Below are 13,635 nucleotides of genomic sequence, written 5' to 3' on the forward strand. Positions count from 1 at the left end.
ACAATGGAAACCTCCCGACAGGATGAATGAGACTATACAGGTGCAGCATAAACCTTTGCTGTGCAAAGAAGTCCTAAACCTTGGTAGTCCCAGCAGGAAAGTGCATACATACAGGGTGATTGATAAGTATCTGACCAGTGGTAGGTTGTTTTAGTAATAGACATTTAAGGAATGTGCATATGGCGAGGACAGCGGAGTCCCAACACTCTTTATCTTATGGTGAACAAGGAATTGTGTAAGTTGGGCTGAGCTAGCAAACACTTCTGGCAGGGAAAGGGTTATATGATCAGCCAGTGGGAGTCCCATGACCCAGTCTATCTTACCAGTCACGCGTCTTGGGTTGGTTACTAGGCCTGGGGCATATAGGAAGACATCTGGAGACACTGGCTCAGCATCATACGTGTCTGCTATAAGCTACCCAGACTTTCCTGGGCTGTATGAAGTGCGGCAGTCAGGACGAGATGGTAGGACAACCACACTGGTGTACAGACAGAAGACCAAGCCCAACTGTGACGGAATGACCATGTCACCCAGGAAGGAAACATGAATGTGGCTGCGTCTGAGTGTTTTTTAGATTTATTTCTGGCTCTGGCTTCAGAAATTGGTCAGATATCTATGTGTGTAGAAGTACCCTTACAATGGCAGCGGTCACCCAAGATGAGTGACTGTCACAGAGAAGATGTGGAGATCATATTCCCAGGAACAGTCACAACTAGAGATGAGTGAACCTGGAGCATGCGCGAGTCGATCCGAACCCGAACTTTTGGCATTGGATTAGCGGTGGCTGCTGAACTTTGATAAAGCCCAAATGGTGCCTTTACACAGAGATTTATCTGACAGATTTTTGAAGCCAAAGCCAGGAACAGACTATAAAGAGGGACTAGGTCATAAAGGAAATACTGAGATTTCTCCTGTTTTCAAATCCATTCCTGGCTTTGGCTTCTAAAATCTGTAAGATAAATCTGTGTAAACGCACCATAAGGCTATGTGGAAATCATGAATATAGTCATTGGCTGTATCCATGTTCTCCAGACAACCTTAGCAGCCCCAGCTAATCAAATGCCGATCGTTCGGGTTTGGATCGATTCGAACCCGGTTCGCTCATCTCTAGTCACAACATAGATCCAGACATGAACTTCTATTCAAAACATTTATTTACAAAACATTTCTATTAAAAAGTCAACCATACAATCACTAAGAAAGGTAACAAGGCTGGAGAGCCCCCCTGGCCCTTGTCTGCATGCCCACCCACCCACCCCCATTATTACACGGAATAAAGTTAAACTGCAAAAGTGTTGTAGAGACTGGGGGAAAATATGCCAGGATTGAGAACCAGTTCTTGTAGAGCAGCAGCCGCCTCGATGCCCGGCACACCGCAGACCCACACCTAGACAATCTTCTTTCACAGAACGAAAAACAGATGTTTAATAAAATGGCCACCTAGTCTCTTCACTATGGATGAAGCCATGGTGCGGCCACTTGTGCCGTCCGCTCGGATCAAAGTGCTGCAGTGTGGGATTGATGACAGAACCTAGAGATGGATAGGCCACCTGCCACTGGAATCAGACGTAGTCTTTGCCACCGCTGGAGGCCGCTTTGGTTCTTGCGCCTCCGCTCTTGGGATAACCTTTGGCATAGGTGTTTTTGCGAGGACATGAGCAGCACAAAAGGGAACCGCCAATAAGGACCAGGAGAGAGCCTGCCCAGCCAAGAAACACCCCGGCACCAAACTCATACCTGCAAAGAAAGGGCACAGGTCAGAATCTACAGAGGGCACAGGTCAGGGCTACGAGGATGTTCAGATACGTAGAGGTTTTATATACAGCCACAGAGGTTGACTATATCCCACTATCCCCACTCTAGATGTTTACTATAAAGAAACAGAAGATTGTCGACGGGGGGGGGGGGGGAAGTTACTTGATTCTTCACTTTCTCCAATTGACAATAAATCACCAGCAAACGACCTGCAAACAAACAAATGGTGCACATACACCAGAAGATCTGCCAACGATTGGCCATTTTATCGTCCGCTCAAAAGATGCTTCTGCAACATGATAGTTTGATCGCTGCCTACGTACACACAGATCTTAAATTCCAGCTATATGGTTTTTAACATGAAATGCGTAATAGGACCCTTAAGAGGGAAAGTCCAGCGTGGGGCATTTTTTCCACAAGAGCTGAACAATCACCTATCTACCCCGCTCCAGCCCCCTCCTAAAGCCCACCACCTCGATCCTCCACCCATGGCCTCAGCCCTTCCAGCCCAATATCTCTCAGCAACCTCACCACAAGCTCTGAGGCGCAACCATGCCCACTCAGACTATACTCACTTTGTATTGATTGGTGTAAGTGGGTTGTAGAAGTCCCGGATGATCTGGTTACCGTACCAGGAGCAGGCAATGAGAGCAGCCAGGCCTGGAAGACAAAAATCAGTTATAAGTGTGTTACACGTGGAGATAATGTTATTTTATAAGGTCTCGTTCCAAGCCAGCCCAGTTACTTAAAGGCATTACCAAGAACATACCACTTTCTTCCAGAGACAGCATCGCTCTGGTCTCCAGTTTGGGTGCAGATTTTGTAATTCAGTTCCACTAAAGTGAATGGAGCTTCATTGCTAACCGCACCTGAACTAGAGACAAGAGCGGTGCTGTCTGTAGAAGAGAGCGGCCATGTTCTCCTAACCCCTTTCTCACACACATGGTACTCACCAGCCAGCAAGAAGACAAAGCCTCCAGTCATGGCGATGCGTGCCTTCTTTACAGGGTCATCTCCTCCACATTTGGTGCATTTCATACCCATGGCAGAAATAGCAATGCCAAAGATGCCAACCACAATAGAGACCACCATGAGGGCCCGAGTGGCCTGAAGAGCAGCTGCAAAAGAAGAATCACATGAGATCTTCACGTCTAAAAGAATGCAGAGATCCATCATGGGTTACGTCTGTCAGAAGACTGCAGAGATCTACGCCAGGTCACAGTTGTCAGAAGACTGCCGAGATCTACGCCGGGTCACAGTTATGAGAAGACTGCAGAGATCTACGCCAGGTTACAGTTATCAGAAGACTGCCGAGATCTACGCCGGGTCACAGTTATGAAAAGACTGCAGAGATCTACGCCAGGTCACAGTTATCAGAAGACTGCCGAGATCTACGCCAGGTCACAGTTATCAGAAGACTGCCGAGATCTACGCCAGGTCACAGTTATCAGAAGACTGCCGAGATCTACGCCAGGTCACAGTTATCAGAAGACTGCCGAGATCTACGCCAGGTCACAGTTATCAGAAGACTGCCGAGATCTATTCTTACAGGTCTCGTCTGTCAGAAGACTATTGAGCTCTATTAAGGGTCATGGGTAACTCCAACAGTCATACATCACATTCCCTGGACAGCACCCTAATGGTTTCTAGTAATACATGCTGAAGTTCACACTGAACCATAGCATGCATCTCATGTACACTGGGATAGGCAACATGTTACCTAGGGTCCTATTACACTGAGCAATTTTTAACGACTAACGATAAACAATCGCAAATGAGATTGTTTATGGTTAACCTGAAGTCGTTCACCATATTACACAGAGCTATAATAGTTACTATGATTGTTTGTTCTGGGATCAAAAGGAATAAAGTGCAATTACACTGAACGATTAGCGAAAAAAACGCGGAACTTGAGCGAAGGAACGTGGAATTACAGCGAACGATTAGCAATAATTTTAGGTTCAGATCTAAAGCGACGTACAAACAATATCGTTGCCTGCAAGTACACAGAACGATCGTTTAAATGCGAGTGATTTAACGATTTTTCGCACGATCATCCCGTGTAATAGGGCCCTTACTCCTTAGGAATACCCCTTAACCAGGAACGGACCTGTATGACCACAACCAAAATGGTTAAGAGGTAAATACAAGCGTGGAAAGCAGATTGTGGTATCCTTGTCCTATCTCCACAGATGTGGTACAAGATACCTGGCTTATCACAGTGGAGAAGTCCGACACCATGCCACAGGGCCACTCAGGGCCGAGCCCACACCACAGGACCTCTCCGGCTGAGCCCACACCAACGCCACAGGACCTCTCCGGCTGAGCCTCCACCAATGCTGACATGCCACAAGGCCACTCAGGGCCGAGCCCACACCAACGCCACAGGACCTCTCCGGCGGAGCCAACGCCACAGGGCCTCTCCGGCTGAGCCTCCACCAATGCTGACATGCCACAAGGCCGCTCAGGGCTGAGCCCACACCAACGCCACAGGACCTCTCCAGCTGAGCCTCCACCAATGCTGACATGCCACAGGGCCACTCCGGGCTGAGCCCACACCAACGCCACAGGACCTCTCCGGCTGAGCCTCCACCAACGCCACAGGGCCTCTCCAGCTGAGCCTCCACCAACGCCACAGGGCCTCTCCAGCTGAGCCTCCACCAACGCCACAGGGCCTCTCCAGCTGAGCCTCCACCAACGTCGCCATGCCGCAGTGCCACTCTGGCCGAGCCTCCACCAACGTCGCCATGCCACAGTGCCACTCTGGCCGAGCCTCCACCAACGCCATGCCACTCCAGGCCAAGCCTACACCTAGAATCTTGTGTTCACAGCTTCCTCTTAGGACCCCCATGCCCCTACAGGAGAACATGTATGGACAGCCTATACATTCTTTACAGGAGAAGACACAAGTTCTACATTCCTAAGGACGCGTCACCGGCATTAACCCTTCATGTGACCATAGGCATTACAACCGGACTTCTAAGGCAAAGAACCTGCCCAACCGCCCAGGGCAGGAGCTGCTCATATTACACTACAGAAACCTTCATCCTTAACCTGATTGGTGAGGCTGCCGGGCAGGTGTGCTACAGCCCCCCCCCCCCCCCCCCAATACAGGGACCCTGGGCACCTGATCATGACTTTACACTGTAGCATCACCATGAGTTTCCCAGATGGAGGGTGAGTCAGCCACAGGGAGAGAGGTGACACTTCCGTATGCTGAAACACCTGGGTGTGACATCGGGGGAGGGGAGGCAGTTTCATAGAAACTGGAGTCACCGTGAGCGAGAGAAGGCAGAACCCCCCCCCCCCCCCCCCCCAACACACAAAGGGACATTCCGCTCTGTACACAGCTGCTGTACTACACAATATACACTGGATAAACCACACCCCAACCATAGAATGTACATCCTATACAACCAGCACCACACACTGGATAAACTACACCCTATACAGCACCACACACTGGATAACCTACACCCTATACAGCCATACACACACTGGATAACCTACACCCTATACAGCCATACACACACTGGATAACCTACACCCTATACAGCCATACACACACTGGATAACCTACACCCTATACAGCCATACACACTGGATAACCTACACCCTATACAGCCATACACACACTGGATAACCTACACCCTATACAGCCATACACACACTGGATAACCTACACCCTATACAGCCATACACACACTGGATAACCTACACCCTATACAGCCATACACACACTGGATAACCTACACCCTGTACAGACATACACACTGGATAACCTACACCCTATACAGCCATACACACTGGATAAACTACACCCTATACAGCCATACACACTGGATAACCTACACCCTGTACAGCCATACACACTGGATAACCTACACCCTATACAGCCATACACACTGGATAAACTACACCCTATACAGCCATACACACTGGATAACCTACACCCTATACAGCCATACACACTGGATAACCTACACCCTATACAGCCATACACACACTGGATAACCTACACCCTATACAGCCATACACACTGGATAACCTACACCCTATACAGCCATACACACACTGGATAACCTACACCCTACACAGCCATACACACACTGGATAACCTACACCCTACACAGCCATACACACTGGATAACCTACACCCTACACAGCCATACACACACTGGATAACCTACACCCTACACAGCCATACACACACTGGATAAACTACACCCTACACAGCCATACACACTGGATAACCTACACCCTATACAGCCATACACACTGGATAACCTACACCCAAACAATAGAATGGACACAGAGACAGGCAGGATTTTGCAGCAGAAAGTTCCGCCACAGAATTCCGCCTAAGTGTGAGCACACCCTGATATTACACAATTTCAAGGCCACAAACAGGCGCCAATGGAGATGGGTGCAGAGCCTTTACACGGCATGAGAAATGGGGCAGCCGGGCTGCTCAAACAATCCTTATATTGTCCGTGCAGCCATGGAAACAGCACAGATATAGCGTACATATGCTGTCAGTTTCCAGACACCGCAGTCCATACTTACCTAATGCGCTGCTGTAATCTGGCACCCTATTCTCAGACACTCCCATCCAGCTGCTGTATCTTTAGACCCCGCCTCCTACAGCTGTCAATCATGTTGGAGGAGGTGGCCTGAAGATACAGTAGCTGAACGAGAGTGTCTGAGAGCAGGGTGCCAGATGACAGAAGTGCACTAGGTAAGTATGTACTGCTGTGTGATCTGGAAACTGACAGCACATATATACACATCCTATAAGTACAGTTTACCCTCTATGTATATATGGATGGTATACGCTCTATGTACAGCCGTGCCTTTACACTAACACATAACCCTGTCTACACGGGAAGCTGCTCTAAAGACCATCAGCGGAGGATCAGACAGTTTCCTGCTCCTCTGATCGCTGTCACCTTTACACTGACCGATCAGCAGCCGCAGGAGCCATAACCTACACCCCCTGCCGATAATCATCAGACACAGGAGCCACAATCTACACCCCCTGCCGATAATCAGCCGCTATAATCTACACCCCTGCCGATAATCAGCCGCTATAATCTACACCCCCTGCCGATAATCATCAGACACAGGAGCCACAATCTACACCCCCTGCCGATAATCAGCCGCCACAGGAGCCATAACCTACACCCCCTGGCGATAATCGTCAGACACAGGAGCTATAACCTACACCCCCTGCCGATAATCAGACACAGGAGCCATAACCTACACCCCCTGCCGATAATCAGCCGCTATAATCTACACCCCCTGCCGATAATCAGCCGCCACAGGAGCTATAACCTACACCCCCTGCCGATAATCAGCCGCTATAATCTACACCCCCTGCCGATAATCAGCCGCCACAGGAGCCATAACCTACACCCCCTGGCGATAATCGTCAGACACAGGAGCTATAACCTACACCCCCTGCCGATAATCAGACACAGGAGCCATAACCTACACCCCCTGCCGATAATCAGCCGCTATAATCTACACCCCCTGCCGATAATCAGCCGCCACAGGAGCTATAACCTACACCCCCTGCCGATAATCAGCCGCTATAATCTACACCCCCTGCCGATAATCAGCCGCCACAGGAGCTATAACCTACACCCCCTGCCGATAATCAGCCGCTATAATCTACACCCCCTGCCGATAATCATCAGACACAGGAGCCATAACCTACACCCCCTGCCGATAATCATCAGACACCGGAGCCATAATCTACACCCCCTGCCGATAATCATCAGACACCGGAGCCATAATCTACACCCCCTGCCGATAATCATCAGACACAGGAGCCATAATCTACACCCCCTGCCGATAATCATCAGACACAGGAGCCATAACCTACACCCCCTGCCGATAATCAGCCGCTATAATCTACACCCCCTGCCGATAATCACCAGACACAGGAGCTATAATCTACACCCCCTGCCGATAATCAGACGCTATAATCTACACCCCCTGCCGATAATCAGCCGCTATAATCTACACCCCCTGCCGATAATCATCAGACACAGGAGCCATAACCTACACCCCCTGCCGATAATCAGGAGCCATAATCTACACCCCCTGCCGATAATCAGCCGCCACAGGAGCCATAATCTACACCCCCTGCCGATAATCATCAGACACAGGAGCCATAACCTACACCCCCTGCCGATAATCAGCCGCTATAACCTACACCCCCTGCCGATAATCATCAGACACAGGAGCCATAACCTACACCCCCTGCCGATAATCAGCCGCTATAATCTACACCCCCTGCCGATAATCATCAGACACAGGAGCCATAACCTACACCCCCTGCCGATAATCATCAGACACAGGAGCTATAACCTACACCCCCTGCCGATAATCAGCCGCTATAACCTACACCCCCTGCCGATAATCGTCAGACACAGGAGCTATAATCTACACCCCCTGCCGATAATCATCAGACACAGGAGCCATAACCTACACCCCCTGCCGATAATCAGCCGCTATAATCTACACCCCCTGCCGATAATCATCAGACACAGGAGCCATAACCTACACCCCCTGCCGATAATCAGCCGCTATAATCTACACCCCCTGCCGATAATCAGCCGCCATCAGAGCTATAATCTACACCCCCTGCCGATAATCAGCCGCTATAACCTACACCCCCTGCCGATAATCAGCCGCTATAACCTACACCCCCTGCCGATAATCAGCCACTATAACCTACACCCCCTGCCGATAATCAGCCGCTATAATCTACACCCCCTGCCGATAATCATCAGACACAGGAGCCATAATCTACACCCCCTGCCGATAATCAGCCGCTATAATCTACACCCCCTGCCGATAATCATCAGACACAGGAGCCATAATCTACACCCCCTGCCGATAATCATCAGACACAGGAGCCATAACCTACACCCCCTGCCGATAATCATCAGACACAGGAGCCATAACCTACACCCCCTGCCGATAATCATCAGACACAGGAGCCATAACCTACACCCCCTGCCGATAATCAGGAGCCATAATCTACACCCCCTGCCGATAATCAGCCGCCACAGGAGCCATAATCTACACCCCCTGCCGATAATCATCAGACACAGGAGCCATAACCTACACCCCCTGCCGATAATCAGCCGCTATAACCTACACCCCCTGCCGATAATCATCAGACACAGGAGCCATAACCTACACCCCCTGCCGATAATCAGCCGCTATAATCTACACCCCCTGCCGATAATCATCAGACACAGGAGCCATAACCTACACCCCCTGCCGATAATCATCAGACACAGGAGCTATAACCTACACCCCCTGCCGATAATCAGCCGCCACAGGAGCCATAACCTACACCCCCTGCCGATAATCGTCAGACACAGGAGCTATAATCTACACCCCCTGCCGATAATCATCAGACACAGGAGCCATAACCTACACCCCCTGCCGATAATCAGCCGCTATAATCTACACCCCCTGCCGATAATCATCAGACACAGGAGCCATAACCTACACCCCCTGCCGATAATCAGCCGCTATAATCTACACCCCCTGCCGATAATCAGCCGCCATCAGAGCTATAATCTACACCCCCTGCCGATAATCAGCCGCTATAACCTACACCCCCTGCCGATAATCAGCCGCTATAACCTACACCCCCTGCCGATAATCAGCCGCTATAACCTACACCCCCTGCCGATAATCAGCCACTATAACCTACACCCCCTGCCGATAATCAGCCGCTATAATCTACACCCCCTGCCGATAATCATCAGACACAGGAGCCATAATCTACACCCCCTGCCGATAATCAGCCACTATAATCTACACCCCCTGCCGATAATCATCAGACACAGGAGCCATAATCTACACCCCCTGCCGATAATCATCAGACACAGGAGCTATAATCTACACCCCCTGCCGATAATCATCAGACACAGGAGCTATAATCTACACCCCCTGCCGATAATCAGCCGCTATAACCTACACCCCCTGCCGATAATCAGACCTTCACTCCATAATCTACACTATACTAAACCTTCTCTACAATAGACACTACACAGCAGCACAGTATATAGCGGTATGTAATTTCTGTATACACAGCAGCACAGTATATAGCGGTATGTAATTTCTGTATACACAGTATATAGCGGTATGTAATCTCTGTATACACAGCAGCACAGTATATAGCGGTATGTAAGCCGTGTATACACAGCAGCACAATATATAGCGGTATGTAAGCCCTGTATACACAGCAGCACAGTATATAGCGGTATGACAGCCGTGTATACACAGTAGCACAGTATATAGCGGTATGACAGCCCTGTATACACAGCAGCACAGTATATAGCGGTATGACAGCCCTGTATACACAGTATATAGCGGTATGTAAGCCCTGTATACACAGCAGCACAGTATATAGCGGTATGTAAGCCCTGTATACACAGCAGCACAGTATATAGCAGTATGACAAGCCCTGTATACACAGCAGCACAGTATATAGCGGTATGACAGCCCTGTATACACAGCAGCACAGTATATAGCGGTATGACAGCCGTGTATACACAGTAGCACAGTATATAGCGGTATGACAGCCGTGTATACACAGTATATAGCGGTATGTAAGCTCTGTATACACAGTAGCACAGTATATAGCGGTATGACAGCCCTGTATACACAGTATGTAGCTGTATGACAGCCCTGTATACACAGCAGCACAGTATATAGCGGTATGTAAGCCGTGTATACACAGTAGCACAGTATATAGCGGTATGACAGCCCTGTATACACAGCAGCACAGTATATAGCGGTATGACAGCCGTGTATACACAGTATATAGCAGTATGACAGCCCTGTATACACAGCAGCACAGTATATAGCGGTATGACAAGCCCTGTATACACAGCAGCACAGTATATAGCGGTATGACAGCCGTGTATACACAGTAGCACAGTATATAGCGGTATGACAAGCCATGTATACACAGTAGCACAGTATATAGCGGTATGACAGCCGTGTATACACAGTAGCACAGTATATAGCGGTATGACAGCCGTGTATACACAGTAGCACAGTATATAGCGGTATGACAGCCCTGTATACACAGCAGCACAGTATCGGCAGGCTGGAGATAAGTCACTTAGAGGAGAGATAAGCGGGTTATCGGAGGAGATAAGGGATAACGGGCGCACTCTCAGGTGTGCGGTGCCAGGGCTGGCGGGGTCACCAGTGCAGGAGGGTGCGGCCGCCCACTGTGTACACCTGTATTCCCAGCTGGCCCCAGTTCAGCTCCAGTTACAATGCCAGGGGGGGGGGAGGGGAGAAGCAAACGCTCCATTACAGAACCAGTCAGACTGGTTTACCACTGCACAAGGACATGGCCGCCGCCCCAGTGCTCAGCCGGGCCAGGGAGAGGGACTACTCATACCCCCCGGGGCAACAAGAGGGGCAAAGGGGGCAGGACCCAGCCACACTGAGGAGAGTGAGGGGAGTAGTGGAGATAGGGAGAGAGAGAGCAGCACATAGGAGAGTGAGGAGAGTAGTGGAGATAGGAAGAGCAGCACATAGGAGAGTGGGGAGAGTAGTGGAGATAGGAAGAGCAGCACATAGGAGAGTGGGGAGAGTAGTGGAGATAGGGAGGGAGAGAGCAGCACAGAGGAGAGTGGGGAGAGTAGTGGAGATAGGAAGAGCAGCACATAGGAGAGTGGGGAGAGTAGTGGAGATAGGGAGGGAGAGAGCAGCACATAGGAGAGTGGGGAGAGTAGTGGAGATAGGAAGAGAGCAGCACAGGAGAGTGGGGAGAGTAGTGGAGATAGGAAGAGAGCAGCACAGGAGAGTGGGGAGAGTAGTGGAGATAGGAAGAGCAGCACAGAGGAGAGTGGGGAGAGTAGTGGGGAGAGGGGAGAGCAGCACAGAGCAGAGTGAGGGGGGGAAATAGGAAGAGGGGGAGAGGGAGAGCAGCACAGGACAGTGGGGAGAGTAGTGGAGATAGGGAGAGAGGGAGAGCAGCACAGGACAGTGGGGAGAGTAGTGGAGATAGGGAGAGAGCAGCACAGAGGAGAGTGGGGAGAGTAGTGGAGATAGGGAGAGCAGGAAGGGTGGTAGTGCAGCACAGGGATCTCCTGAAGCTTCCAGCATGGAGTTAATAGCAGCAGTCTACAGGGGGTGGTAGTACCAGGATACAAGGACTACTACAAGCCTGACATCACACCCCTATTCTGGAAGACTCTGCACAGGCGGGGGGGTGCAGCAGTGTCCCCCCTCCCTCCCTCCCGGTCTCCCCGTCCCCCCTCCCTCCCTCCCCGTCCCCCCTCCCTCCCTCCCGCCGGTCTCCCCGTCCCCCCTCCCTCCCCGTCCCCCCTCCCCGTCCCCCCTCCCTCCCCCCGGTCTCCCTCCCCCCGGTCTCCCCGTCCCCCCTCCCTCCCTCCCGCCGGTCTCCCCCTCCCTCCCTCCCTCCCTCCCGCCGGTCTCCCCGTCCCCCCTCCCTCCCCCCTCCCCCCTCCTCCCTCCCTCCCGCCGGTCTCCCCGTCCCCCCTCCCTCCCTCCCGCCGGTCTCCCCGTCCCCCCCTCCCGCCGGTCTCCCCGTCCCCCCCTCCCGCCGGTCTCCCCGTCCCCCCCTCCCGCCGGTCTCCCCGTCCCCGGTACTCACTGTCCAGGTTGAGGATGGAGTCGTAGACCTTGCACTGGATCTGCCCGGTGCTCTGGGTGGCGCAGGACATCCACAGTCCCTGGTAGATGGCGATGGCGGTGATGATGGAATCCCCGGCGTACGAGGACATCCGCCACTGCGGCATAATGGTGGCGGCGATCAGTCCGATCCACCCGAGCAGCCCCATCAGGAAGCCGAGGATCTGCAGCCCCGAATTAGCCATAGTCTCCTCCTCACACGGTGTGCTCACCTGCGCCAGGTGCTGCGCCTTTATACCCGGCCCCGCCCCCACACCGCTGACGTCACCGAGACTCAGCCCAGGTATCCGGCGAGAGAGAAACTGCTGACGTCACACAGAGAGGGGAGAGTATCTGTCACCTCATCCCTATGATAACACTGCGGATAATACATCCCTATGATAACACTGCGGATACTACATCCCTATGATAACACTGCGGATACTACATCACTATGATAACACTGCGGATACTACATCACTATGATAACACTGCAGGTAGTATATCCCTATGATAACACTGCGGATACTACATCCCTATGACAACACTGCAGGTACTACATCACTATGATAACACTGCGGGTACTACATCACTATGATAACACTGCAGATACTACATCCCTATGATAACACTGCAGGTACTACATCCCTATGATAACACTGCAGGTACTACATCCCTATGATAACACTGCAGGTACTACATCCCTATGACAACACTGCGGATACTACATCCCTAAGATAACACTGCGGATAATACATCACTATGATAACACTGCAGATACTACATCCCTATGATAACACTGCGGATACTACATCACTATGATAACACTGCAGGTACTACATCCCTATGATAACACTGCAGGTACTACATCCCTATGATAACACTGCGGATAATACATCACTATGATAACACTGCGGATACTACATCACTATGATAACACTGCGGGTACTACATCCCTATGATAACACTGCAGATACTACATCACTATGATAACACTGCAGATAATACATCACTATGATAACACTGCGGATAATACATCCCTATGATAACACTGCGGATACTACATCCCTATGATAACACTGCGGATAATACATCCCTATGATAACACTGCGGATACTACATCCCTATGATAACACTGCGGATAATACATCCCTATGATAACACTGCGGATACTACATCCCTATGATAACACTGCAG

General features: G+C 50.9%; 1 protein-coding gene across 1 annotated transcript; it reads right to left on the reverse strand.

Annotated features, from left to right (window-relative positions):
* Positions 1-1,136: 1,136 nt before the first annotated feature.
* Positions 1,137-12,677, reverse strand: CLDN7 (claudin 7). The gene is made up of 4 exons (XM_069950310.1): positions 12,422-12,677; positions 2,709-2,873; positions 2,331-2,415; positions 1,137-1,737 (listed from the first exon to the last, which is right to left on the reverse strand). The coding sequence occupies exons 1-4, from the start codon at positions 12,642-12,644 to the stop codon at positions 1,563-1,565; spliced, it is 648 nt and encodes a 215-aa protein (XP_069806411.1). The 5' UTR covers positions 12,645-12,677; the 3' UTR covers positions 1,137-1,562.
* Between the last annotated feature and the right edge of the window lie 958 nt (positions 12,678-13,635).

The sequence above is a fragment of the Dendropsophus ebraccatus genome, chromosome 1, assembly GCF_027789765.1.
Source record: "Dendropsophus ebraccatus isolate aDenEbr1 chromosome 1, aDenEbr1.pat, whole genome shotgun sequence".
Taxonomy (NCBI): Eukaryota; Metazoa; Chordata; class Amphibia; order Anura; family Hylidae; genus Dendropsophus; species Dendropsophus ebraccatus.

What these genes read in the sequence shown, in the direction of transcription:
- CLDN7 (XM_069950310.1), bottom strand. Translation starts at nt 12,644, where the DNA reads ATGGCTAATTCGGGGCTGCAGATCCTCGGCTTCCTGATGGGGCTGCTC. An exon ending in CTCCATCCTCAACCTGGACA is followed by an intron (nt 2,874 to 12,421) that starts GTGAGTACCGGG and finishes CTTCTTTTGCAG; the next exon opens with CTGCTCTTCAGGCCACTCGG. An exon ending in CTTACACCAATCAATACAAA is followed by an intron (nt 1,738 to 2,330) that starts GTGAGTATAGTC and finishes CTTTCTTTGCAG; the next exon opens with GTATGAGTTTGGTGCCGGGG.